The following is a 27,500-nucleotide window of genomic DNA, read 5'->3' as shown; positions in this document are numbered from 1 at the left end:
TTTTGATGGGGAATTGTGACCGTGGAAACATTTTATCTTGGCATATTTGACTCAAATTGGTTTGCCCCTGGGAATTTAGTTTCGAGCCGTTGGTTTTTATTATACCGTTGACAACCGAGAAATTGAAGAATCGCTCAAATTTGCCTCTGATCAGGCCCCAGTTTTTCAAACGATGGATATCGCAGAATAAATCCCAATCCATGCAGTGGATAAGTAATAGCGAAATCAATAGGGCTATCCAATGGATAGTGATTTATCCGGTGGATAGCGTTATCCACCCAGTTTTGAACAACTGGGCCTGGAAAATAAACACACAGGAGGGAAGTTGCCCTCAACGGCAATGAGGTTAGGCTTTTTAATTGATATATATCATATATATTTTTTATTTTTATTTTTTCATATAATTATCTTCTTAAGCCTTTTATTGGGATTCCCACACAAATTCTTATATTTTTGTCGGCCATGCTCACACTGTGCTTGGGATAGGTGGATGCAGGGTTAAGGGTGGACGTATGAAACTTTCATGGGTTTGGGTCCTGTTTAAGGCTAGATTGTTTCAGGTTTCTTTTGCAAATGACCAAGCTGCTTCATAACTGCGATGATCACTTTCACTGATACCTACATAACCGCAGTTATTATATACGAAATTTTCATATATTCTCTCTCTCATTTCATTGTCACATATTATTACATTGGCATTGTTCATCCGTCACTTTTTTTCTTCTTTAGCCCGATTTAAAGACGAAAAACCACAACAACCACTTATATATGGCAAACCTGGCAAAATACGTTGTACTGCAGAAGGAAATCCTCCTCCGCAATTTGAATGGAGGAAAAACGATAGCCTACTCTTAGAGAAAGACAGATTCACACAGTTGTCAGATGGCAGTTTGCAGATCAATAAAGTTGGGCGGGAAGATAAGGGAGCTTACAAATGTTCTATAAAACAAACCAAAGGAAGTGAGAGAATCACTGTTTATTCCCAAGTTATCAACGTGTCTGTCATAGGTAGGTAAAGGTGGAAATGATGAAGTTTTCATTCGTAATAAAGCATGGCGGACTAAGCTCAGGCACGGGTTTTTTGTCTAAGGGTAAATTTGGTTTAATCTGTTAGCACACTATATGCGAATACGGCAACGATAAAGAAGCAATGACCAAGCATTGTTGAGAGTATTACTTACCCATAGTTTGGACAGTGTTATTGTTACTAAATGGTGTTCAAGGTCATTTTCAATTTGGCCGCTCCAAGCGTAGATTTATCCTTTCTTTATGGTACAAAAACGTGAGTGCAATAGAGTTACAAGCATTTATCTACTTGAAGCAACTTTCTTCCTGGAAAGTCGTGACGACAAAATCATGGTTATAAACTGCAGTTTAATTCATACCTGATTAAATTAAGAGGCCCGTTCTCTCTTTTGTTTTAAGTTCCACCAAATGTAAAGCTATCAGGGTCACGCCATAATGTACGTGAAGGAGATGACATTATTTTGACTTGTATTGTACATGGTTTTCCAAAGCCCCAAATAAGCTGGTTTAAAGACAAACTTCAGTTAAAAGAAGAAGAGAAAGCGAACTTGGTTAAAAGAAACATAACAGAAGAAGGGGAAGGCACCTACACTTGTAAAGCAAAGAACCAAGGAGGCTCCGAAAATGATACCTTTGATGTCATAGTTGATGGTCAGAAGGAACGTAATGCCTCACAGTTTTCATGATAGACAGAAATATTATTTCATGAACGGTCGTGATTAGATTGCAGACTTGAGAGTCAGTTTGGACACAAATGACATTTACAGAACGAATTTGTCCTCAGGAATATGCGCAAATACCAGTTCTAACATTTCAAAGTGCGAGGAGAAATCGTGCAATTAATAAGTAATCTGAATTCCTTGAGTCTAACCTCTCCAGAAGAATTGTTGGTAGCACTCCCTACTTTTTTTTTTTTTTTTTTTTTAAGTACGTCCGTTACATATAGACAGTACCGTGAGCATGCCTAAAACCATTTTCGATGGCCACATCGTTGAAGATTTCTGTGAATTAAGCCATGCCTAACGCAATTTTACGCAAAACAAAAACCTGAAAATAAATTGTCTTTAAGACTAGTTATAAATTAGACACTGCTTAAGTATTTTTTTCTGGCCAACAGAATTTATTTTTTATAATTATACTACAACGTTTTTAGTGAAGACTGCAGTACATTCAATTATTTATCATGAAATCAAAGATAACTATTGGAGACAACCTTTTCAAGACAAACTGAAATCACACTTAAGAACCAGAATTTAAAAAGTCAGCATACGTTTTTTGGTGGCCAGTTAAAGACATAAGTGAAAAAAAGAAGTCCTCAAGGTTTTTCTTTTGGCCCTCTTATGTAGAATTTTTATCAAAATGATAGCATGATACGAATATCCAAAGATGAACGCTGACAAGCATCAGGGCGAGTAAAGCTCTGGCCAGAAAATTGTCCTTTAGACTCCCTCTAAACAAGAGCCTGTTGACCCTAGAATTTGAAACAGGTTCTTATTTTCTAAAGTCTAAAACGTATGTGCACTTTGGCAAATAAGATCAATTGATTGATGTTCTGAAGATTCATGTGATATCTCAGTTTTACTCATTATAGTCATTTTTATGTGAATTTTATAATTATCTTTAAATGTTGCTCAAAAGAGACCGTTATGACGGCCTCATAATGGGATTTTATGGCAAGGCATTGCTTAGATAGTGGTTTGCAGACTAAGGCGGTAGGCTCCAAGCCTATATTATTTCCAGCCAATCAGAATTCAGGGCGTTACGGACGATATCGTTCTTAAGCGCCTTTTTCCGTGCGCTCGCCCCCTTTCGATCGCTCACCATCACGCCGTTTACATCGCTTGTTTGAACCAATTTTCAGCAATTTTTAGGCAAGTACCCTCTTTTCCTTTTATTTTTGCTATTATTCAATGGCTGAGCCGCGTGTTTTAGTTCTTGATGATTCTTTTATTCGCCCTTTGCGCCTTTTACTGTCCCGTGATTTCCCCCATTTTAGCTTTGATTTTAAGTTATCTCACCGTGCCTACATTAGCCTGCGTAGCAAGCGTTCCTGTTCCATAGATGAAGAGCTCCGAAACGATTTTCCAGAAACTGGCCGCGCGAAAGTTGGGACAAGACACTGAGGGAACGCTTGCAAGAAGACCCCCTATTTTTGAAAAACCCGTTCGCCCACGAACGGGGGCTTCTGATTGGTGCGACACAGTCACAATGATTTACAGGTGATAAATTTTCCACCAAAATGTTTCTTGTTAGTTCTAGCGTGACAAAGACAATGGCGGAAGATGTGAAAGGATTTGAATCGTGTGTTCAAGCTAAGCGAATCGGTTCTCGGTTTTACATTGAAAAGGGAACAAGAACTGTCAATACGCAATCTCTTTAACTGTATAGATGTAATGGCCGTTTTGCCAACAGAATTCGGAAAGAGCTTAATTTTCCAGGTGCCGTTCCAGGTGTTGTTCCATACGCGATGAAGTAAATGGTTGAGGTAAATTGTATGGAAATGACAGCCTGTGATTTAAATGACAATCTAGACTGCTCGGACGATATCCATCAAGGAAAATTCAGTATTACTTACCTGAAGCCGCTGTGGACAATTAAGCGTCTCCATAATTCACTAAAAGCAAAAGATTCGTTATTTAACAAAACTTTGGTAGTGCTTATTCTTGACGAACAGTTTGGACTGGACTGAAGTAGGCTTTTCCTTCGCTTGCAAAAGATACTTTATATTTACGCAGGATGAATTAATAAAATGCTTGCGAACTATTCAGAATCCATAATTATGTTTCAGGATCAAGGAAATAAACTGTATTCGTCAAATTCTCTGCTTACCTTGCCTAATGTAATCTTGAGTCCTATGTCATGGATTGAAACAAGATGAAGACAATTACGCAGCTCCCCTGTTAAATCTTCTCTTACTGTGAGAAGAAAGCGGCTCCTTTGTACAGTCATGCGATTTTTTAAAGCACCTTAACTTGCTATTTCATCTACGATTTCGCGACAATTTCACCAAGAAATATCCAGCAAGTCGCACTGAAATCGTCGCTAGCTTTAAACTAAAACCTCTTAAATGGTTTCATGGTCTGTTTTTGTGGATTTTTTTCATGTAACGGCCTTACTACCCATCGAACTTTGTACAAGTTATCTTCCTAAATTTCGTATTTTACGAGCACACGCGGGTTGCTGACACGTTCTGAAAATTGGCTGTTATTTACGACAGCTTCTTTCCAACCGCTTTGCAAATATCAGCTACAATTTGTGTCGCGTTGGAGGAATACTATCACAGCTGGACTAAAGAACAGAACTTACGATGGAACTTTTAATAAAAGTGAAGCGAGCTACGAGACACACGATTGTGTGAGGCTGAGGGCCTGGTTACATATCTGGGGGGGGGGGGGGACCTGGTGTCTAGCAGTCTAGCAGTGACACACCAAAATTTGTCCGTAAGTTTCTTTTGTTTTCGAGGGTTTAAGCAAATTCTCAGAAGAAACATGACCAGTCGTACCCGGCTGAGAAGCTGCCGTTACAAATTTAACTTTAAAATTCTGCATCGATCGCTTGGGTGTGTTTTGATTCCTCGGTGCCTCGGTTTGTTTGGACGGAAGTCAACTTGTGTTAACACGATTATCTGTTATTGGCTAATTTGTTAATAAGACGTCAATCAGCGTGTGTCAAGTCGACCATTGAAAGGTCAGCGTTTTTCAGAAATAGGGGGTCTTCTTGCAAGCGTTCCCTTACTTGCCCCAACTTTCGCGCGGCCAGTTTGCAGAAAATCGTTTCAAAGCTCTTCTGTCCAACAGGAACGCTTGCTACGCAGCCTATACTTAAAAAAAATGGCACGGAGTCGGTGGCCGTACGCACTGTTTCCAAAACGCTGAAACTCGACTTGAATGTTATCCAGTCTTTTCGACCGGAGATTGTTATAATGCAGTTGGGATTTAACAGACTCTGACCCTTTACATGTTGGCTCAGCTATTGACGATTGTGTTAGGCTCTTACATGACACCTATGGAGTTCAGGTTGTCTGCGTGTGCCAGATCATCATGCGATATTAGTTTTATATATATATATATATATATATATATATATATATATATATATATATATATATATATATTGGCAGATCTTGAAAATAAGGTTCGTCACCTTTGGTGGCCAAATTTTCTCCAACCTAATTCGATTCTGTGTTTACCTACTCAGCAAATGAGTGCGCCGCCACGCGGAGCTCTTGGTCACGCAAAGTTTTTAGCGTCCTTCTTATCGTAAAAATGCCATGATATTAAATTTAGATGAGGTATAGGGAAAAACTGGCTGCTGCATGAGGGACGAAGCTCGAATACTACTAAACTATGTTATCTACAATTTTTTTTTATTTAATCCAGAAGATAAGAACCTATTTAACAACCTAGATAGCCTAGATTTCTATTAATTACCATTTATGTAAGAACTGTTTAGGCTAAATTTTAGAATGGAAGGTTCTTACTCGCAGGGTTTTACTGTATACCTATGCAGTCATCATCATCTCAATAGCGTGGTAAATCCTCTTAAATTGTGCAAGTTGAACACATACATGTCACTTTACGATTGAACAAATGTGATGTCTATACTTATCTGTTTCTCTAGCTCCTCCCAAGCTGGATGATGCTCTTAAGAAAGACTCTATGCTCGTGTTGTTTCACTCTACATTACAATTAAAATGTATTGAGAGAGGAGACCCAGAACCAAACGTCACCTGGACTAACTATGATGGAACTCAAGTTGCTAATAACAACACTCTTGTTATCACTAATGTGACTTTCAAGGATGCTGGCCAATATGGATGTGTTGCAAAGAACAGGGCAGGAAATGTAAGCGGCAAAATTTGGATTGACGTAATAGGTAAGTCAGCTAAATCACAAGGCACCCAAAGAAACTGTGTAACCATTGGAATATTTAACCGTAATATGAATTAAAATGGTCTTGAATTGTAACAAATATAATCAAATGAATCTACTTTACAAGAAATGTCATGGATTGAGTAACAACAAGAAATGCATACAGTCGTAAATTTAATTAATTACGATCTTACAAATGAGGTTATAACTATGCTGCAGCATATAACGTAACTGCAACTCTGTAAAGTCACTGTAAGCATCCTTTAACTAAGAGCGATTACATTATATTGCAAATTCGTTTAATTTCCAACCAAGAGGTTAAGAAATATAACTGCATGTAGTCCACACGCCATTTCAACTTACCATGCCCCTTCATATTGCATTAAGGGTAGTAATGGGTAATTTCGTGAACCGTGAATTGCCTTTTTTTATTTGCCGGGAAATGTGAGATGACCTTTTTCACGTAAAACGTGATTTTGTCAATTTCTGTGGGCCGTGATTTTTGAGATGCCTATCCGTGAAATGAGAATCGAATGTTTAATTCATCGTGAACCGTGACGTGATTTTGCTTCATGGTTTTGTTTGTTTGTTTTTTATATTTATTTTGCGGGAGTAGGAGCCCGAGAAATTATAACAATGGACTTCAATAATACCTCGGCAGAGCAAGATACAACAACGCCATCTGGATTGCATGATTCACTGAAACGTGAGCCTTCGACACGTGACCTCGCTAGCCTTGACAGCTTTGCAGGTCAATCAACACGGCGAAAACTAGCTCGGAAATCGTCTCAGAAGGTCGCGAGGCTCTTCCCAGTGAGTTTCTGTCCCTCGTTACCGCACTCTGCATTATGTGCCTTTACTCCCTGAGCTTATCGCCTATATCTTCTTAGTTAAAGAAGGTTACAGTTGTATTCCTTTGTATAGCTTTCAGCGATCTGGATCGAGGAGAAAGCGACGTCATTTACTCACTAGCTTAAACTTTGGGCTCTCAGGTTTTCAAATTCGTGTTCTGCATACTAAGTAAGCCGCATTAACACACCGCATTTTCAAGCTAAGAGTAAATGACCTCACTTTCTCCAGGCAGGCTCTGCGTCCTTTTCTGCTGATGTCGAGATAAAAAGCAAAATTATTTTGGATGTAGAATTGTGTATTTGTTTAATAGTGGTTGGAATATGTTACATTCTGCAATAGTCAGCAATATTTAATAAAAATGCCTTATATACATTTTGCTCTTACAAAGTATTTTCCCACCATACTCTTATTTTAATCAGTCGCTCCTGTAGTTTACGTATCCCCACAAAACCAGACTGCCGTTGAAGGACAAACAACCAACATTAGCTGCAAGGCGAGTGGTGTACCACATCCGAAACTATCGTGGAAATTTGAAAACAGAGAGCTTCCTAGGGATGCTGTCATTACAAATACTTCGAACCAGTCACTTCTTCAGTTACCTAAGACTGTAAAGAATATGGAGGGATGGTACAAGTGTATAGCCAAAAACGAGGCTGGTGAAGAATATTCCATTTCTTCTCTTCATGTATTAGGTTTGCTATTTTTGCTATGAGTTTTGTATACGAGTTGGATTACGTGTCGCGTTCTTTTGAAAAAAATAAGGGTTAGAATTGAATATATTTACTTTCAAATGAGATAGATTACAGTTCAAAAGGCAGCCAGGTGGATTTCTCGCTACTCCGGCTTAAAAGGAATGCAACTTATAGAAGTTACGATTTAAGACCCGACGTTTTGACTGCCTAGTGCTTTCCTCAGGCGTGATCTAAACCTGTTACGTGACAGATTGTTGTATACGATCCAGAGAGGGAAAATAGAACATTTTGGACATGTTATGAGACACAATGAAATGCTAAGAGTAATCATGGAAGGAAAAGTTGAAGGAACAAAAGGTAAAGGACGACATAGTTGATATTTGCATATGAACAAAGCAGAAAAAGAAAAATGTTACTATTAGGAAGTATAAGGACGGATAAAGTATCACATGACCTCTTACCTCCGCAGGATTGGTTAGATTTGCCGAGAGAGAAGTCGTTTCCTGCTGCAATATGATATTTTTTTGGATCCCCAGCTTTCAGTCTTTTTACTGCATATTACAAATTCTGCAGTAAAATTTGACCAGCTTTCAAAAATTAACTTATTTATCTCATTAAAATTCCTCAAGTTTAAATTATCGGAACTACCTTTGCATTGTCTTCCAAATTTTCCTTTCTTAACACTGATTTCATTTTCTTTAAGCAATGGGCTGGAACTTTGTGAGGATATTTATCTCACCGAATTGTGCCATTTTAATGTCAGAATTTCCCACTGCTGAGATATCTCCAAACCCATATCCCACAATGCTGGAAGGGGATACACTGACATTGACTTGCAAAGCCAATGAAGCTACATGGCGAATCACGTGGGAAAAGAATAACGTTTCTAAGATTCAAAGAGCCAACATCACTGAAAACGGTGACAGCAGCATCCTCCTTATTGAAAAAGTTGAAGTTTCTGACAGTGGTGAATACTCATGCAAAGTACTGAACAAGGCAGGCTTTGCGTCCTCGTCTGTCGATATCAAAATAAGAGGTAAAATTATTTTGGATTTGGAATTGTGTGGTTGTCTAATAGTGATTGGAGAATGCAAAATTTTACTTTAATGAATTAATTAACTCTTTTTCCTTGCTAGGGTACCCAGTTCTCCCCTCCCCAAAACAAGGTTGTGTGGAAAATTTAAAGCGTAGTACAAATAGCCCTGTTATTTTACGCATAAAATCTGTTGTACAGACACAATGTGTCAACTCATTTTGACGCCGATTGTAGATGCGTTACCAAGGTAAGGGTCTTCATAGCACATTGACTGTCAAAAATATAAACTTTCGTGGTAGCACATTAGTGATCAAGTTTGATCTTCCAACTGCATAAATATGGCAGAAGTGGCAGTATACATGTAAGTGCTTAAACCAGTGTTCAGTCACCTTAAGAATTACAGCTTATGACGGAATAGGGGCTTGAAAAGGTCAATGTGAAAGCAATTTTGTCGCTGACTCTAGAATAAAACAAGGCTTAAAGTATGGTTATTCCTCAATGAATGAGTTGCCAGTAATGAAATCCCTGCTTTATACGCAAAGGGTTCTGGGATCGCGAGGGGGCAAACATTGTAAGTCGTTGTAAGAAACTGTATAGTGGTAACTTATTTCGACGTCCAAGAAACGATTTTGGAAAGAGATCAACAATTTTTTTTGGACACAGCTTATTCAGAAATCGATCTAGGCAATGTTTATACTTGGCAAGTGTAAGTTTTTGCTTGAGTAACCGTGAAATATGAGATAAAATTTGCTGATTAACTTCCTTGCTTGCGTAATAAGGTTTATTGTGAAATGGTCATGAAATATTAAAAAATCAGGTATAAATCTGGAGGAAATAACTCAATAAAGCCGTTTCAGTTGTACTTACGTGTGTATATCGGGCTAGCTCTTGGCCTGTTTCTAAACTCAGCAATTCAAATAATATTGGAAATATGCTTGGTGGCGATCCTTGTGCTGTGTGGGTTTGTGACCAAGATCGAAAGTACCCAGAAAAGCAGAATATTCTTCCTCACGTTGAAATATTAAGATTTTACTCTTCCAGGAATTAAAAAAAAAAAGTTTTGTCGTTGGCTGGCTAGATGTTCAACGTTTCAGTGAGTACGAAGTTCTGTTCAAATCATTTTGTACAAGGTTACAGAACTTCTGAATGTCGTACCGACCGACTTTGTACTTAAAAGAGTACGAATAAGAGAGTAAACCTTAAAGACCTGCTCCAAGGATCAGATAGACAGAGAACTAGTATATAAAGATGACACTTTTCACGTATTGTTTGAATTTGAAGCTTGACAAGTTTCCTTGGATCCAGTGAAATACTTGTAGATGGAAGTTTGACGGAAGGAAAAAGTTGTTCAACAGCTGAGGCATATGAATTCCCAGTGTTATCGAAATCAATTGAAACAGAGAATTCTGTACTCTCTGGAAGAGTAACATTACAACAGCTTCCTCGAGACAGATTAGGAGATTGAAATATGGTTTGCTTGAGCATAATCATCGTAATACATTAAAGTGATTCAGGGATACATTGTAAGAAGGGAACGTTTTGCCACGGGCAGAGATTAGCTCGCGCTCCCTTTTACCTTCTGCGGTCGAACGCAGGAACTCAAACAGCAATTTAACTTCTCACTTGCTTTTAATCTTCTCTTCAGTTCTTACAACAGTTCCTATAGGGATACGCTCTCTACAAGTAGTTGTTCAAAAGAGCACCTTAGATCGAAAGATTCGTTTACTTATTAGCGCTCCGGTCCAGGCAACGCATTGCGATTGGTCAAAGGAGTAGAGACTTAGAACGTGATAACGTCAACTACAAAAGGGGTGATTAACATGAACTACGAAGGTGTACCTACGGCTGCACGAAACATGGTCCATGTTGATGACTTAAAAATTGCAGTACCGCTAGGCCATGAACTAGTCCATCTAAGAGAAATCGCAGTGGTTGCTTGACCAGGATCACTACCCTAAACCTTCTGGACGGAACGTGACTTCTCAACTAATAAACTTAAAGTAACAAAGACTAAACCAGCCGAAATAAACAAGGGATTAACAATATAAAGGCGTCACTTGATACGGGATTAATGGTTAGTAAGGTATCGGAATCTCTACAACAATAAGGATGGAACTACAGGGTTGTTTGTCGACAGTACAACAACATTCGACCTAACTTTAGTTTAGCGTTACAACCTTTATTTACTAATATACACTAAAGACCAGGAGTACAGCAGTTGCACGACAACACGTAATAGAAGCTCTTGTCAACAGAATTGTTTTAGCTTCTCTAGTTAATTAACCCAGATGGATTAATCCCGAATAAGAAATATATCCTATCTTGTCCAGGTATGAATTAAATCGTTTACAAGGCCAGCACACGCACGAAAGTTTCCGTGAGAGACATTAGAACGCCTTTGCGTATAAACCTAGTTGTGTTTTCCACCACGTGCATTTTGCCTGGCAACGGTGTGGCTCCTTTTTTGAAGTGGTCACGTCCGTCTCTTAACATACTGTCTATAACTTCAACACAAGATTAAGTCTTTCCTGAATTATCAATAACTTCACACTACTTGAAGATAACTTCGCACTACTAGAAATAATAAACACGCTTCACTCTAAAGAGCTTTGTGCCTTGCAGCACCATTCTTTGCGCACAATTAACTTTAGCTGCAGAAGCATTTGTTACGCACAATTAATTTTAATGATACGACAAAAGTACTTAGACGCATTGTTAACTAATAAGAGAAAGACACGATTGAACACGCATTTTTTTTTACTTATTTAACAACATGTACCCACAGAGTATGAAGAAAATAGGACGTAGCGACAATTTGTCCATGATAGACGAACTTAGAATGTGTTTTATTCCGTAGCCTCGTTTTCATGCATGGTCTAAATGGAGGTTTCTAAAGCATCCCCTAAAAAGAGCAGGCCCCAGAGCAGGTTGCAAAACTGGCAACATGTATTTTTCCTGTTCCTTAGGGTTCCCTCGACATATCTAAAGCAGTGGCTTGTTTTCAGCAATAAATGCCTACGGAAATACAGATGCTGCCAGACTAATACTCACCATATTTGATTTTAAAAAATCCTCGTCAGCCTTCCATGAATACCACTGAACGAGGAAAAACTGTGTTCGGCCACCTTAATAAAATACGTTATATACATTTTGCTCTTATAAAGTTCACCCAAAAAAACCCTATTATCATTTTACAACAACAGAGTAAAACAAAAGAAGCAAGGCTGGATACTCTACAGCACATTACTCAGTAGTGTACGTTTAACTAGTCTCAGATACTCAAGTAAAGTAGCTCAGACCACGAATCCGTAAACCGGTTGATATATTTTACGAGCAATAGTACGTACAATGCCGATCTTGTTATTTGGGCACTTGAAAACACTTTCAAAGTCCTGAAAGCGATTGCTGTCACGGTAGCGCACTCTTGTAGAGAAAAATAATGTTGTTGGCAACAATGAAAGAATCGCATGCTTCCTCTTAATTTCTCGAGTATTGGTGACGATGGCATCGCAGAAGATCAGAATATAAAATCCCTGCTTTAAGATTGAGGAAAACTGTACATCGAAGTTTTGAGAGTGTGTTATGAAACATTTCAAAGGGATAACTTAAGTTAGTTTTATTAAAATTATTAATTGGATATTTGGGAGCGCCTCTTCCCATACCCATATCTACCTTTTAGTTTTAATAGAAGGCATAGCAAACATTCGCTTGCTTCTTAAGTTGTATTGAGAAGTATTTTTGTGTGCAGGCAGCCAGGTAGCTAATTTATGCAGACCATTACTCTCTTTGAGTGATCAGAGTTACGCATAACTCTTCTAGTCTATCGATAAGCGTTGTTAAATTTGTATCTTCCAGCGCTTTCCTATGTGATGCTTCTGGATGCATACTCCTTAAAACTCGCCTCTGAACCCTCTCAATTTGATGAGACAAATAGACTGGTAAACTAAAATGGAAACTAAGCTTGAGAGGCATATTCCAAGACAGAATGAATACATGGGCAGTACAATTGAATTAGAGAAATGTGGTCAATACCAGCGCGCCTAAGTTGCCTAAGCAAATAAATTCGCTGAGAGGCTTTCGCAGAAATTTTGTCAACGTGGTCATTCCACTTTAGGTCATCCCTTATAGAAACTCCTAATATTTTAGACAATTTAATAGTTGAACAAAACAAATGGGAGCTTTGACAATTTGTTCTCCACATTCACCATCGTTCATGTAATCGTCCAGATATTTTAGTTCAAGCATTGGCATGAGTTGACAGAATTTTGGGTTGGGTTGAAAACAGTCCTGAATATGTAAAAAAAAAAGAGATGGAATAAGAGTTTGCTAATTATAGTTGTAGAGTTCAAGCCATAGCTTTTTCGTTGGAGACCTCGCTCCCAACAATACACTGAAAGGAAATGTTGACTTTTCTGAATTCTTTTTTGATAGGGCACCAAGAACAAAGTTCTCCCAAAACCAGACCAGGTAGGGGTTTTAAAGTGTAGTGAGCTTCTTTGTTCCTTTCAAAAATCTCTGTTCCACTGTTAGTCTGTTAGTAATCAATATGTGAGCAAAAACGTGATGGGACTTGACGGGTGTCTACTCACGTAGGTTTTTTTTTTTTTTTTTTTTTTTTTTTTTTTTTTTTTTGTGTGTGTGTGTGTGTGTGTGTGTGTGTGTTTACGAATCCAGGAGGTGAGTATGTATGGCCGGATGACTTACGTGTCTTTAGGTGAATCATCTGGTGTAACAGACTAACTTATGAATTATGAGCTGGCTGATCTGCGTGTGTGTGTGTGTTTACGAATCCAGGAGGTGAGTATGTATGGCCGGATGACTTACGTGTCTTTAAATGAATCATCTGGTGTAACAGACTAACTTATGAATTATGAGTTGGCTGATCTGCCACAAACTAGTGAAGTAAGATATAGTCCAGTCCTTTCATGGTAGGACTACCGTCTTTGCTCATTCCCAAGGGTATCTAGCAGTGGAACCTCCGCATGATTCCATAAGTTCTGCATCAACAACTTCAGGCTGCAGAGAACGACTTGACTGGCATATCTGGCACCAACAATATATCCCAAAAATATCTGGCGAACCATCAATATATACAAAAAAGATTTTAAATCACTTGCAGCAAATGCAAGCTCTCATAAACTCTCTTTGGAGGTGAGAGGGCAGAAAGAAAAAAAGGGTTTGTTTGCACATCAATTGTTACACTAAACTTCAGAGTGTATCTAGGTGTCTTAGGATTCATACTTTTTACTTTTGTTTTTCTTTTTTCTACTTGACAGCTTTCCTTTAGCCCGCCTCGATCAGCATTTGCTATCTGCGGGTCCCTAGTTTTGTTTTGTTTTTTTTTGTTTGTTTGTTTTTAATTTAAACTTGACTGTGGGGAGTGGGCCCCCACATCATCACGCATGCTGTAAGTGAGGAAATAGGCATGCAAAAATGCAGTCGAGTTGATGGAGCGATGGAGCCTACTGCTAAAGAGTACTGATCATGCTCTAATAAGCGAGGAGAGGTTTCCAAAAAACAAAATTGTTGACCAACGTCTTTTGGTGACATCAATTGCGTTGTCACATTCCGTCTTCGCCCTGGACCCTGTAAAGAATGTAATTTTCGCCGGATATTAAATATATATTCGTATAAATATATTTTCTGCACTATAACTTGAAACGCAATATCTGAAGCTACTACAGACTCAACATCTCGTGTTAATGAGAACATAAGGATGAATAAGTTAAACTTAACGGCTCTGATTCTTTCTTGAAATTGCCCGAATGGCCATTGACGCAAGATCATTTCAGCAACGTCTGTAAATACAATTAAGATTATTCGTTAATTTGGTCATAACGTTCAAAATATTTAATACATCTCCAGTCGTTTTTGAGTAGAATGTTTCAATTTTCACTACCTTGTTAGAAGGAATCCTGGCACGATAAAATGAAGAGGAGCATGACTGAGATTGTTGCTTGTCTTTGGCATGCTATGTCACGCAAAATATTGTAATCTCATGACGCCCAAAATGCCCAAAAATTAGAATGAAACATTGAAATGACCACTTAAAACTGTTGAAAAACATAAAAGAAAGAGAAATTATGGTGGACAGAAATGTACAAGATTGAAACGGATTGCATTTGGTCAATCTTGCAAAAAGTCCGTTCGACGTTTTGCAATATACCACCAGGATAAAGTTCGTTTCTGCTCAGAATCAACTCGTTTGTGACTTAACGATAATTTTATCAGAAAAGGATTTTCCGTCACAACCATTTTCGAGTTTTAAACTCGTGATTAATTAAGGTTTTCCCCGAAACACCCTCAAATAAAGTGACATGGCCCCTTTAAGTTTTGCTCTCAAATTGATAATACCATTTATTAAATTCTCAACCTCGGATAATGCAATTCTCGTGCTCTAATTGGTTTACTCCATCTCGGTTATCAGCTCATATACCTTACTTTGACCATATATGGTAAATGATTGCGCTAAACGTTGCTAAGCTAAGAATTTTTACGCCAGAAATCGAAATTTATATTAATTTGGTATAAAGCACAAGAAAAACGTTTTTGGGGAAAGTTTGGATCAATTTCGAAGCTTAGAAGTACGCGAAAAAGTAAGAGATGTTTTTGTGATGAGCCTACGTCTGTCTGACCACCAGGTATTCCACAACATCGCATCTTCATCAAGTTTTTTCGATTTCGCTAGGATTTTCTCCCTTTTTCCGCTCGTATTTCGTACTTCCAAACTTTTGGAGTTTAAGGAATTTAATAAAACAATTATTCCATTCGCGCTTGTTGGATATGAGACTGGTTATAGCCAACTCGGCGCTACGCGCCTCGTTGGCTATTTACCATCTCATATCCAACGTGCGCTCATGGAATAATTGTTAAATAGGCCGTATTCATAACTCGCGGCCAATGAATCATCCTTTTGCCTTTGTGCTGATCATCCTCACTAGCTTCACTTTAGCAGAAAACGTCTTTTGGATTTTCCTTTTGCTAACGAGGCTAGTGAGGATAATTAGCACAAAGAGAAAAGAATCATTTATGAATACGGTCCATAGCAATATCTGCTAAATCGCTTGGTTCCTTTAAGCGCTAATAATTGAAGAAGAGTACTAACTTTGCTCCTCCAAATTCGGCCTCGAATGGCATATATCCTGCGCGTTGAAAAATTTGCAACCATGCATGGTTCTGTTTTTTACAGCTACCAGAGCGATAGAGTGGTACTACATTGTCGGCCCTTTTTCTGCTGTGGTGTTATCAGCATTAATCATCTGGTACCTTTGCAAACGACGAATGACAGGTACATATCACTGCATCATAAGTTAAATAGTGTTACATGTTTCCATGTAGGTATTTGCGATCTCGTGGAGCAGTGTAATACATCGGAAACGTTATTCTCTATGTTTTTAGTGTAGTCGTAGTCGTAGTCTTAGTCGGAGTAGAAGGCCTACAGCATTCTCGATTTCTTTGGTTGTCATTGCAATTACCAGCCTTCCTCTTCGGCATAAAGTCATGTTTACTTGGTCTTATAATCTCAGTCTTCAAAGAACGTGGTATATTCATCCACACCAACTATATATTTCCTTATTTTGTCTTCACATGATCTTTACGTCCCTGTACTGAGCAGCCACAGCGAGGTAAGTCAATTATTACTTTTTGGTCAACTCACTTGTACATATCAAATGAAAGATAATACAATTGAACCCACTGGGAACTCGGAAAAATTCGAACCCACGACCCTCCATGATCTTGTACGGATGCTCTAACCACTGAGCTACTGGAGACTCTATGGTGTGCAACCGTGAAATGTGGGTATTAGCGACTGACAGCATAGCTCATAACTGCATCGCGCAGTCACATTGAGAGCATCATTGAAATCCAGTTGCCTGTATTTCTGTGAACCATGGGGCCACCCAACCACCAAAGTGAGCGAATGTGAGAGAATGGCTAACACATATCAAATTAAAGGTATTACAATTGAATCCACTGGCAACTCGGAGCCCATGTGGGGCTCGGATTTTTCCGAGTTCCCAGTGGGTTCAATTGTAATACCTTTCATTTGATTTGTGTTAATCATTCTTTCACATTCGCTAACCCACTTGTAATACACAATAATGCACTTTAAAAGAAAGAGAGACCTTTTCTCAGTCGTTCTGATCTCATATACAGCTCATTTGTCTAAAGTGAACGTTAACGGTAATAATGGAATCTCGACAGACCTCGAAATTCGGTCGTAAGAAATGTTTCCAGCGAGATAGAAATGACTTAATGATTCTTAAAACAAGAAAAAAACTAGTCTCAAAAACTGGTGCAGATGGGTTAACGACAAGCATTTCCTCTTTCCACAAAATTAGATTGATCCTTTACAAGTCCAACCAAGGTCATCTACCGCTCTCTCTATTGCTTTTGTTTTTGTATAAGGACGATTTTACACTCTATTCGATTTCCTTTTTCCGTTTTCTATCTTGTAAGCAAATTATCTCTTATTTATTTATTTGTCATTCTTTGTAGACAACGTATATTTTTTAACCCAATACTCCACAATACAACCCTGCTTTACAATATACTGCACTGTACTGCTACGCACTACACTAGACATTAGCTAATTAGAGAGCTTAAGCAGGAGATGTTTTTCTCAACATGGACGTTGACCGGAAGTGATTTTTTAAAGAAAATGACGTCACACGTCCCAAACATCAAGTCAAAAATGTCAAAGCTGGGTATTTGCTGTCCGTGGTGAAATGAAAAAAAAAACGCGGAAAGGTAAGTTTATTTGATGTTGAATAACTCTATTAATTTATTCATTGATTTTGATTTTCTTTTATTCCTGCGTATACACTGGACAATCAACTTTATATTTCCTTTCATTTACGAAAGAAATTTGGCTCAAAATGGTATCAACACTTGAAAGAAACGTTCTTAATAAAAGGATTGACATCACAAAATTTATCACGTAGCAGCAATGTTATGGTACCATGTGAAACATCAATTATTGCTAAACAAGAAGAAATCTTTTTTTTTTTGACATAACAAGTTATCGGGGCAACAGAAAAGCTTTGCAAAAACACCCTATATTTGTTATTATTGCACAAAAGTGTTCAGCAGGCCAAGAAGAAACTCTCTGAAAATTAAAAAAAAAATTCTGTGGAGCGGATTTAGAGCTACCTTAAATTTTCAATTATTTAAGGTGCCTCTAAATTCGCTGCACATATCACATTTCAGAAATAAGAATGAGGGTCACCGAGTTCGTTTTTGAGATATGAGCAGCTAAAGCCAAAATATGGGGTGTTTTTGCAGGGCTTTCCTGTTGCCATGGTAACTTTTTTACTTCAACTAAAATGACGGAATCTTTTCAGCAATAATTGGTGTTTGATATGGTACCACAACCTGCATAACATTGCTTTAAGTGATAAAGCCTGGTAAGAGAAGATTGATTTTAGATCTTACGCATGTGAATAACCACCTGTACAAGAAGTAAGTTCAAGCCTGAGTACGAAGGCATTTGGGTTGCCAAAGAAGTTCTTAGGGGTATCTCCACAAAGATATCTTCCCTGAACGCAGAAAGTTTCTAGCCCTTCCTTGGAGATATCAAGTCGGTACTGCCAGATTCCTCATGTTAACTGTTTCGCCTTTTGGGCTGTCTTTGGCTCCCAACACTTTCTCAAAAAAATTAAAACCTTTTGGTGAAAAGTTGCCCGGAGAAGGAAAACCAATCGTTTTGTTCTTTGATGACGGTTTGGGAGCGAGTCGTTCTGTCTGACTAATTAATATATAAAAGATCACGCTGATTTGTTGAAATTTGGTTTCTTGCCTATCGAAGAATAGAGTGTTTGGAAGTCATGTCAGACGATTGTCATTTCAGACGGCTTGGGACGGAAATTAACACCGCCGATTGTATTCTTGCTGCCACGGACAAAAGGATCTCGAGCCTTCTTGTTGACATTAATGATCTTTAAGGAGGAATACGGCGACCCATCCATGTATGCAACGTATCTATGTTGATGTTGAGAAATCTGTACGCACTGGTTTATTCTGCTCAATCGTGGCTTGATCATGTAAAATTACGTCAAGTGAAGGCGTTGAATTTGAGTTACATTTCTGGAAAGTGATCCTTTGTAAATGCAATGGCATTCCAATCTGGCCTGTTAAATAGAGGCCATCGAAAATGGGGGTATTCTGACGCATCCAGCGTAGAATGTGGTGGTGTAGTCGTTACCAAGGTAAAGGCGTTTGATCAGAATTAGTCTGAAACTGAGAACAAAGAAAGTTCCGGCACTTGTCGCTTGATGCTTTTCCAGAAGATTTGAAATCACAAACTGTGTCATGGTTCACAGATAATTATTTCATCAATTGTAAGCAAAGGATCCAGGGTCCCTCGATTCCAGAAATTGTCATCGAACATTTTTCAGTGATATATGTTAAACGAATCACCATAGATGTTAATTGGAATCCCAGATCTTATCTATGTGGCGGACGAAATAAGTAGAATAATAGATTATGATGATTACACCATCACTGATGACGACATATTTAAACTCTTAGATAAAGTGTGGGGTCCCCGGAAGTTTGACTGTTTTGCGTGTCTAATATACAATGATAAACTAGCCAGGTACGAGTGGTGTCAACGCATTTTGTTAAGACTGGGCTTCTGTGAAAAACTGCTTATTCCCTCAAGGGTGGTGGGAGGCTACTGAGAAGTTTGTTTTGGTTTGAGGCTGTTGAGATTCTTTCGTAAGGTCGAAGGAGTTTTTTTTAATGATGTTGATCTATCCGTTCCAAAATGTTTGTTTCACTAAAGATATTTACAGGTGATGTACTTTTGTGCGATGTTTAATCTCCTGTTTTCTCCTTTTTTTATCCTCAGCAATTTTTGAGGTAGGCTTTTGGCAGGGGCACCCAACGTCAATTTTCGGAAAAGATCTGTTCGGAAGACGATTTCAGATCTAGAATTTTCGAAACATTTGTTCTAAAATTTCTTGCTTGCCTGCCTGTCCTAGGATTTTCGAACATCTATAAAATGAGATAATTGCCCATTTTTAACGGATTTTTACCCTAAAAAGGTCACCTAGAATTTTCAGGAGCCCTTTTTCTGGCTGAAATTTTCGAAAAGGTGTGTTTTGATCCCTATAATTTTCGGATCACTAGACTTTCAGCTAGGAAATCCGAACAGATAAAAACAATTTAGGGGGTTCAAAATATGCCTACATCTACCGTTTAAACACCAAAATACGTTTAACAATGCTATGTTTAGGTGGTTTTGAACTATATTCTCGTTGGGTGCCCCTGTTTTGGTAAAGAAACACCCTGTCCGTTGGCGCAACCATTGCTGCTACTTCCAGAGTAAATGAGAGGAATTGAAGGTGGAGAACGAAGAGAGTAGCCAGGGCCTTGCATATGGGACTAAACTACAACGAGGCTTAAGGTTTCCAAGAATCTAGGACTGTGTCAATTCATTCAGTAAACTCGTGCGCTCAGCACCAAATTCAAGCCAATTCTTTATCTGTCAACATGTATGAGGTCTTTGCTGACCTATGCGCTCCTGTAACGACACAGTCGACATGTATGCCTCTCATTGGTAGTGAAGGCAAAACATAGTATTTCTGACAATGAAGCGAAGCGTAATAGACAGAGGTATTTAATTTGCCGGCACGGACAGGAGGATTGACGTCGTGGGAAGGGGATTATGGGTATACGTGTCAGATATATGTAGTAGATTGTCACGATTGGAAAACCTTTCTAAGTCAGCAACAATTCACTTCCCAAGTTTAAGTTTGATTTAAGAGTTGGTGGGGGTATACGTTCCTTTTTTTTTCCACAAAGTGCTTTTGGCTTTTCGTATCCAGTGGTGTCGCAATAATTTATATTACTGTGAATTGGTTTGTCTCTGGAGACACATGTCTGCATTGTGGCATGTGAGATGGTGAGCAGTATTTGTTTTGTCAGTGTTCCTACAATAAACTGGCGTATGAGGTCTTTGCTGACCTATATGCCCCTGTATCTACTCTGTTGTATGCGTCTCATTCATTTGATAGTTAAGGCATAATTTTACTATATTCAGGATCCATTCAGAATTACCCATGACATCTCACATCCAATTTATAGCGTGTGTAGGTAAATTGAAGGTTTCAAGGCGCGTTCTCTTACAATAAATTAATTAAGAAAATGTTTATCGTCTCGTACCAATCCTTTATTGTAACTTTTAAAAAGCATATCTCTTGTCTTTCCGAAATAAATCTTGATTCAGTCTTAAGAAAGAATCAAAACTGCTTCACAACTAGTGAAATCACTAATGTGACATGCTTAATGCAAGGAAGTCAAGTCAAGGACGTCGGTATCGACCCAGTTTCTCTTCGGCTACTTGGCAAAAGTCTCGTGCGTAAGCTCTCTATGGTATACTCTACGTATGACGCCCCGTTCTGTAAATAGCATAACTAACCACAAACAAGAGAGAATGAAGGTAGAGAACACATCTCCATGCCTCAGCTATTTTTAGCTTCGCGCTATGGTCGCACAGCCAATGACAACCAATCAGGTGTCTTCCTCCAAATAGCCGCGCATCTTGACCACGGGCTAAATTATGAGATTGAAAAGAATTATCATCAGAAGAGGCCAATATATGATGGAGATGTTCTGTCCCCTCATCCTCAGACAAAATGAAGGAGAGAGAGAGTGTAGGGGGTTTGGCCGGGATACGTGAATTTCACAAAGTATATTTCAAGATCAAAAGTCTGTTCCCCAAGAAGTGCGCGATTATTAAGCATACATGATGTGAACTTATCTGGCATTGTAAAATGGCAGCTGTTGGATATTAAGTATGGCTTTCTTAGTTAGTTTCCCACTACGGGTTTTGAGGCATCATACACCAACCTCCTTGTTTCTGCAATTCTGAATGTCATTTCAAGTCTTTTGACTTTGCAAACGTCTTGGGGAATAGACACCCTTTTTCGTGACATAGCCTAAAACTAACATATTCCAAGGGCTAGATTTTTCTCTTGCTTGCCGCTAAGTGGTTTCTGGCATTCGAATTACATTATTTGCATCATCCTTGGGAGTGTTCCCGCATCAAATAAGCAAACCAATTACGCTTTTGGAAACTTGCTGTCACAAAACGAAATACAGTTTTGGCGAGCGGCAACCAACCCACCATTGGAAAATGAGAGAACTAACACTCAACATTTCTGGATTAAAGATCACGAGGTGCCGAGGAAGAACATGAAATGGAGGTGTTGAATGTTGAAGTGGACGCATGGGAAATAGCACGTGGTCAGATTGCACTTGAGGAGGTCATTGGTTCAGGAGCATTTGGAACAGTTTGGCGAGCAACTTTGAGTCGTGAAAATGGGCAACCAGGCATACGTTTTGTTGCAGCAAAGTGCTTTTCTCGTAAGTACCATTCGGCTTTGTTAATTTATAGTTTCCATCGGATACCGTTTAGTTAAAGAGGACAGGGAAAATTTCCACTGCAGTATCACAAGTGTTTTAATGAACTGCCTGTCACGTATAGGCTTACAAAACCTCTTTCAACATGCACGATAAAAATATGTCGCAACAGAACGAAAAAATCCTCATTACTATATTTTATGAAAGGGTGCAGCAAAAATCATCAATTCTCAATCAACTCTTTCATAATCTACCCACCTTTATCTTAACCTCGAAACAAATGCGGAGATTACCAAAATAGATCACTTTCTCCTAACAGGTTTCCTACTCCTTTTCTCCTGCTTGATCGCATTCATTGCAAGTGTGCAAAGACATTTTGTTCTTTAACTTTTATTTCAAACTTTCATGGCGACGTCTTGCCTCAAATACACCAGATTTTTACCCTCGTTGCACATTAAGGGATAAATTTCCTCATAAAATTCATAAATAAATAGTGCTTTTAAACATTTTTGAGCCTATTTTCCACTGATACATTGCAGTTCAAAATACGATATAAGATGGTTAAACACCCCCAACTGGTTGACAGAGTGGAGATTTGAATCGATCAAGCATATTCGATTCTCCCTAAGCGTTGAACAAACACTGAATCAGGAGCAGGCGTAGTTTAATTGACTGGTGCGCGTCTTTGACAGCCAAAGGTCACAAGTTCGATTCTTTGCGACTTAAATGTCTGCATGTTTTAACACCTTCCTTTAATTTGTGTAGCTGTAGCTCTAATTACAGGTAAAATGAAGCACTGACAAATGGAGGGAGGGTAAGAAACGCACCATCGGCTTCCATCGATATCAGCCTCCTATCCGAAGGAACAACCGGCATTAAAAGAAAAATGGACTTACGTTTATCACAATGCCTCATGACGTAAAGAAAATGAGACAAAGAAAAGTCTGGGGAAAACAAACGTGTTCTTAAGAGTTCATGACCAAGGAGGTAGAAATCCATGAAACACCCCACAAGTCATGTATCCAATCTTATTGTACCCTGGTGTCATTTCTTGTAGCCACATCTGGAGATGAAGGAAGAACCGCTCTGATGAGAGAAATTGGGTTGGGCAAAGCTATTGGAGACAGCCCTCAGCCGAATATTGTTCAATTCATTGGCTGTGTCACCACCCAAAGTAAGGATGTTATTGCAACTGCTAAATAGAAACAGCTGTGAGAATTTTCACCAATAGTACAAGACCGCTAGGGAAAACCTTATCAATCCATGATATTCCGGGCTAAATTTGTCTATTTAAGCAAATTGTTTGGGAAATTCTAGCCCATTTCGAGTAATGAGAAAATGGCCGTTTTCACCACATTTCCCAAGAACAAACTAAACCCTCTTAACGTCAAGTTCAATTCCAACAATTGCATAGCATAAGGTCAAGAAACAGAACAATTAAAAAAAAAAGGTGAATCATCAAAGCAATGCCATGGAATAATGACAAAAGATATGACATTTGTTTTTCAATCTGAAATGCAAACCCTTGAAGCTGATAGTTTTAGTTAAAATGCGAATGGTTGGCTATATAAAACGGTCATGTGCCTGATTTCACACTTCTAAAGAGAACCCACTTGGAGCCATTTCATACATGAAAGTATTGGAGGCTTTTGTTTATTTTTTTTTTATTTGAAATTATTATTATTATTATTATTATTATTTTTGTGCGAGAAACTGACTCAGGCTGCAAAGACCACCAGGGAGAGATAAATAATTTAAAGGAACTGTACATTTTGCATGACCGTTGTATATTTTATCTTTAAAAATATGTCATAAATTTTTAATCATCTCTTACTCACTACACTTTCGTCATATTAAAAATCCAGCCCTTAGTATTTTTTTTTCATCATAGAAAGTTATTCACAAATATGTGGAAATTATGAGTAACGTTGATTAATGTTTTTTATTATTATTATTATTAAATTTATGTCTTTCTCTTTTCTCCCGTTTACATTCATTGTTGGGTAACATGACCTTTAACTTGGGGAATGTGTAGATATTCGCCCTTTTCTTCATTATCATCCTTTCTGCTCATTGAAGGTGAGCCGCTAATATGCGATACAGACAAAGGTGGTTGACCAAACTGTAGTCTTCCAACACAGAGCCACGCAAATACTGCTTTATTTGTTTACTTCTTAAAAGCGTCTAAACGTAATGATGATAGAGCCCATATCCACCTTTCCGAGAAGTTAACAGTTTGAATGCAGCATTATAGAAGTTGTCCAAACTCTGTGTAACCTTTACAGTACAGCCAATTTTGATCATGGAGTACTTACCCTGTGGGGATCTTTTGGGGTACCTGAGAAAAAGCCGTGGAATTTTCGACAAACATTATGGCGGAAAACTAGCGGTAGCGCCACTGAAGACCTATGACCTATTGTCATTTTCAAACCAGATTGCTACTGGAATGGTTTTCCTGGTATCCAGAGGGGTATGTGACACGAAACAAGCATGTCATACGATATGGTACTATTGTTGCTTATTGTAATCTTTCACAGATTAAGATTGTATCTACGAAATGCATCATGCGATATGCTTACTCCTTGTAGTGTGTGACATTATGTAGACAAAAAATTGTGATCATTTTGCTATCATATTCTTATATCGAAAAGAAATGGATGGCTGTAGGTGACACGTACTAGCGCGCGCTTTAAACACTGGGTTTTCTTCATTGGGATAACGCTGGAGATCCATGCACCGACCTATGCCTTGATATTACATAGTGTGATCTGCCGCCGCCCTGGAAGCTAAGATTCCCAGCCAGGTCGACATAAGCATGCAGAGCAGATATTCTGCGGAGTGGATCCGATGGGTACTCCTGCCCTGGTCGTCATGATAATTCAACAGTCATCTTTTTAAGTCGGTAATCGGGGAACATTGGCTATATCTCGGAAAGACTACGTTATTTTCTAATCACATTAGTTAATTAACAATTATTGGATTCAGTTTTCTCATGATAGTCCAAAGTTTGTGTTATCTTCCGAAGCCGAAGGCTGAGGCGGATAACACAAACTGATGCCTTGATAATTATCGCTATCATGCAAAAACCGAATCCAATAGACCTTATTCATAAATGGCGGTCAATTTATAATTCTTTTGTCGAAGTGCAAATTAGCCTACCAAGCGTCGATACCATACAGTGAATTGAAAAGAATTCTTGCTCTAAAATGAGGCTTTGTAGGCTAACATGCACGTGGACAAAAGAATTATAAATGCGACCGCCATTTATGAATACGGTCTATAATTGTTTTATTATGCATATTCCTGAGTTGCATTTTTAAAGACAAGAGGACTGACTGATCCATTTCTTTGGATGAGCGGTAAATCAAAGAATGTTTCTGCGGTTGGCAAAGTTTTCTTTCCTCTTCTCTGCTGGTTACTGTGTCAGGTGACGTCACTTCTTCATGCATAAAACTATTGTCTCTGTGAATGACGTCAATTCGACGTATATCAAATATATTGTCGATAGGTATGACGTAGGAGTAACAGAGCAAGCAAGAATTAAAAAGAGTTAACTGAATAGATTGTAATGTGAAGTGCTAGATTTCTATCCCATATGAACCATGTGAGCGTTAGCCCTACTGATGGAAATGGGCCCACACAAGGACAGAGAAAAACTCTGACCAGGGTGGGAATTGAACCCACGACCTTCGGGTTAGATCTCCGCCGCTCTACCGACTGAGCTACAAGGTCAGACGGGAGCAGGCCTTGGGAACTGAAGATGTTAAAATCACGGCAATGAACACGTCCAAGTACAAGGAAAGGTTACGTTTATACAAACGTTGGCTGTGTAGCACTTATATTTTTAACCAGAGTTAACTGAATAGATTGTAATGTGAAGTGCTAGATTTCTATCCCATATGAACCATGTGAGCGTTAGCCCTACTGATGGAAATGGGCCCACACAAGGACAGAGAAAAATTCTGACCAGGGTGGGAATTGAACCCACGACCTTCGGGTTAGATCTCCGCCGCTCTACCGACTGAGCTACAAGGTCAGACGCTCACATGGTTCATATGGGATAGAAATCTAGCACTTCACATTACAATCTATTCACTTAACCCTGTTTAAAAATATAAGTGCTACACGGCCAACGTTTGTATAAACGTAACCTTTCCTTGTACAAGCAAGAATTAGCTGCGTGCTTATAGCCAATCAAATCGAGCTTGTGACACCAATGTATAATAATACCTACTAACTAACTTCCTCTAAGTTATTTCGAGTAAGCTTTAACTTTGGACCCGCTTGCAGTCCTCTTGTTGATAGGGAAATGCAAATCGCACCTCTTCACGACAGGTGGGATTACAGAACATATTATGCTATACGCGAGCATGACTAACGTTGATTATTTGCTTTTTGTAGATTATTCACCGTGGTCTTGCAGCACGAAATGTACTTCTTGATCAAAACCGTGTGTGCAAGGTCACTGATTTTGGGTTATCTTACCAGAACTTTAAATATGAACATGGCAATGCCAAAAAGGTGGGTTACATTATTGATGGATTCCCTTTCACTTTGTTTTCTATGTACCTCTTTGACGTTCTGTTTTTAACACGAAAATGCAATGCTGTTTTCTCCCTAGGGCTGTATGCCAATAAAGTGGACGGCACCTGAGATACTCTTTGGAGATCCTGCAAATCTGTCAAGCAAAAGTGATGTGTATGTGCTTTTGACGATTAAATTTCCAGACTTTTGAAGTATTTAGTGCCTAAGGCACAATTGTATCAGGTCAGGAAATGCAATAATGTTAGCGACTAAGAGAAAAGCGATTCTTGTCAACCCCATTTGGTTGGTTTAAGGTATATAAACATGAATAGTTAGTCGCATTGGTCTCTGCGTGCAAACTCGATTCGATTGATACTATATTTGAGTAAAGGAAAGAAAAGGAATGAACTTTATTTACATATCTAGTCGTTCTAAGGCTGGAGCACAGATTGGGGACACTGTAGACTGAAATCAACAATCAAAGCATATCAAGCCAAATATTGGTTTTTGAGGAGAGCCAGGGAAAACCGGAATGTCCGGAGAAAACCCTCTCTGTGAATAGTAGAGAATCAACAAACTCAACCTACACATGATGCCTGGATTATTAGTTTTTGCCAAGGAGAAAACAAAGAGTTGTTGTTGATGGCGTTGTTACGAATCATTTGAACATTAATAGAGGTGTCCTCCAGGGGACTGTATTAGGCCATATATTATTTTCTATCATAGTCAGTGAGATCAAGGTCATCGCACCGAATCAAAATTCGCTTGTAAAATTTGCTGATGATTGAATTATTTATCAATTGTTGAGTGGACAACTTTTAATCGCATGCAACTAATACTTAAAGGCAAACCCACTAAGGCTTTACTACTTCCTCTGACTTTTAAAGAAAGAAAACCCAGTCTGAAGTTACTGGGTGTAACATTTCATGTACTTTTATTATTATTATTATAAAATTTAACATCATGTTCTGGCTGTTGTAATTGCCTTCTTTTCTTCTGTTAGGCGAGTCATAACAAATGACCAAAGGCTAACAGAATTTTCTCTTCTTCACATTTCCAACACTTTCCTCAAAATCCTTGCAGTTCCCAACAAAGCAGTTTTTTGAATTACTCCAACATTGAATGGTATCC

The 27,500-nt window shown here is 38.6% G+C and overlaps 2 protein-coding genes across 4 annotated transcripts in view; both read left to right on the top strand.

The window, feature by feature from the left end:
• LOC138055649 (hemicentin-1-like) overlaps positions 1–18,421 on the top strand; it is a 72,430-nt gene extending 54,009 nt beyond the window's left edge. The window contains exons 9-17 of the mRNA XM_068901534.1: positions 730–1,008; positions 1,426–1,677; positions 5,647–5,901; positions 7,169–7,441; positions 8,205–8,477; positions 12,909–12,944; positions 15,667–15,765; positions 16,093–16,102; positions 18,286–18,421. Coding sequence (XP_068757635.1) covers positions 730–1,008; positions 1,426–1,677; positions 5,647–5,901; positions 7,169–7,441; positions 8,205–8,477; positions 12,909–12,944; positions 15,667–15,765; positions 16,093–16,102; positions 18,286–18,421 — 1,613 coding nt within the window. The remainder of the gene's footprint in view (positions 1–729; positions 1,009–1,425; positions 1,678–5,646; positions 5,902–7,168; positions 7,442–8,204; positions 8,478–12,908; positions 12,945–15,666; positions 15,766–16,092; positions 16,103–18,285) is intronic.
• The window catches only part of LOC138058196 (tyrosine kinase receptor Cad96Ca-like), a 22,292-nt gene continuing 10,626 nt past the window's right edge, over positions 15,835–27,500 (top strand). Inside the window, exons 1-6 of one of the 3 annotated variants that reach the window (XM_068904095.1) lie at positions 15,835–16,102; positions 21,655–21,848; positions 22,903–23,019; positions 24,131–24,315; positions 26,247–26,366; positions 26,467–26,543. In XM_068904095.1, coding sequence (XP_068760196.1) covers positions 21,683–21,848; positions 22,903–23,019; positions 24,131–24,315; positions 26,247–26,366; positions 26,467–26,543 — 665 coding nt within the window. In that variant the 5' untranslated portion in view covers positions 15,835–16,102; positions 21,655–21,682. Of the gene's footprint in view, positions 16,103–17,217; positions 17,229–21,127; positions 21,849–22,902; positions 23,020–24,130; positions 24,316–26,246; positions 26,367–26,466; positions 26,544–27,500 lie in introns of those variants that run through there. The other 2 variants (XM_068904096.1, XM_068904097.1) reach the window with 2 other exon arrangements.

This window comes from Montipora capricornis, chromosome 7 (assembly GCF_036669925.1).
Source record: "Montipora capricornis isolate CH-2021 chromosome 7, ASM3666992v2, whole genome shotgun sequence".
Classification (NCBI taxonomy): Eukaryota; Metazoa; Cnidaria; class Anthozoa; order Scleractinia; family Acroporidae; genus Montipora; species Montipora capricornis.
This window is presented reverse-complemented; position numbering and strand designations above follow the sequence as displayed.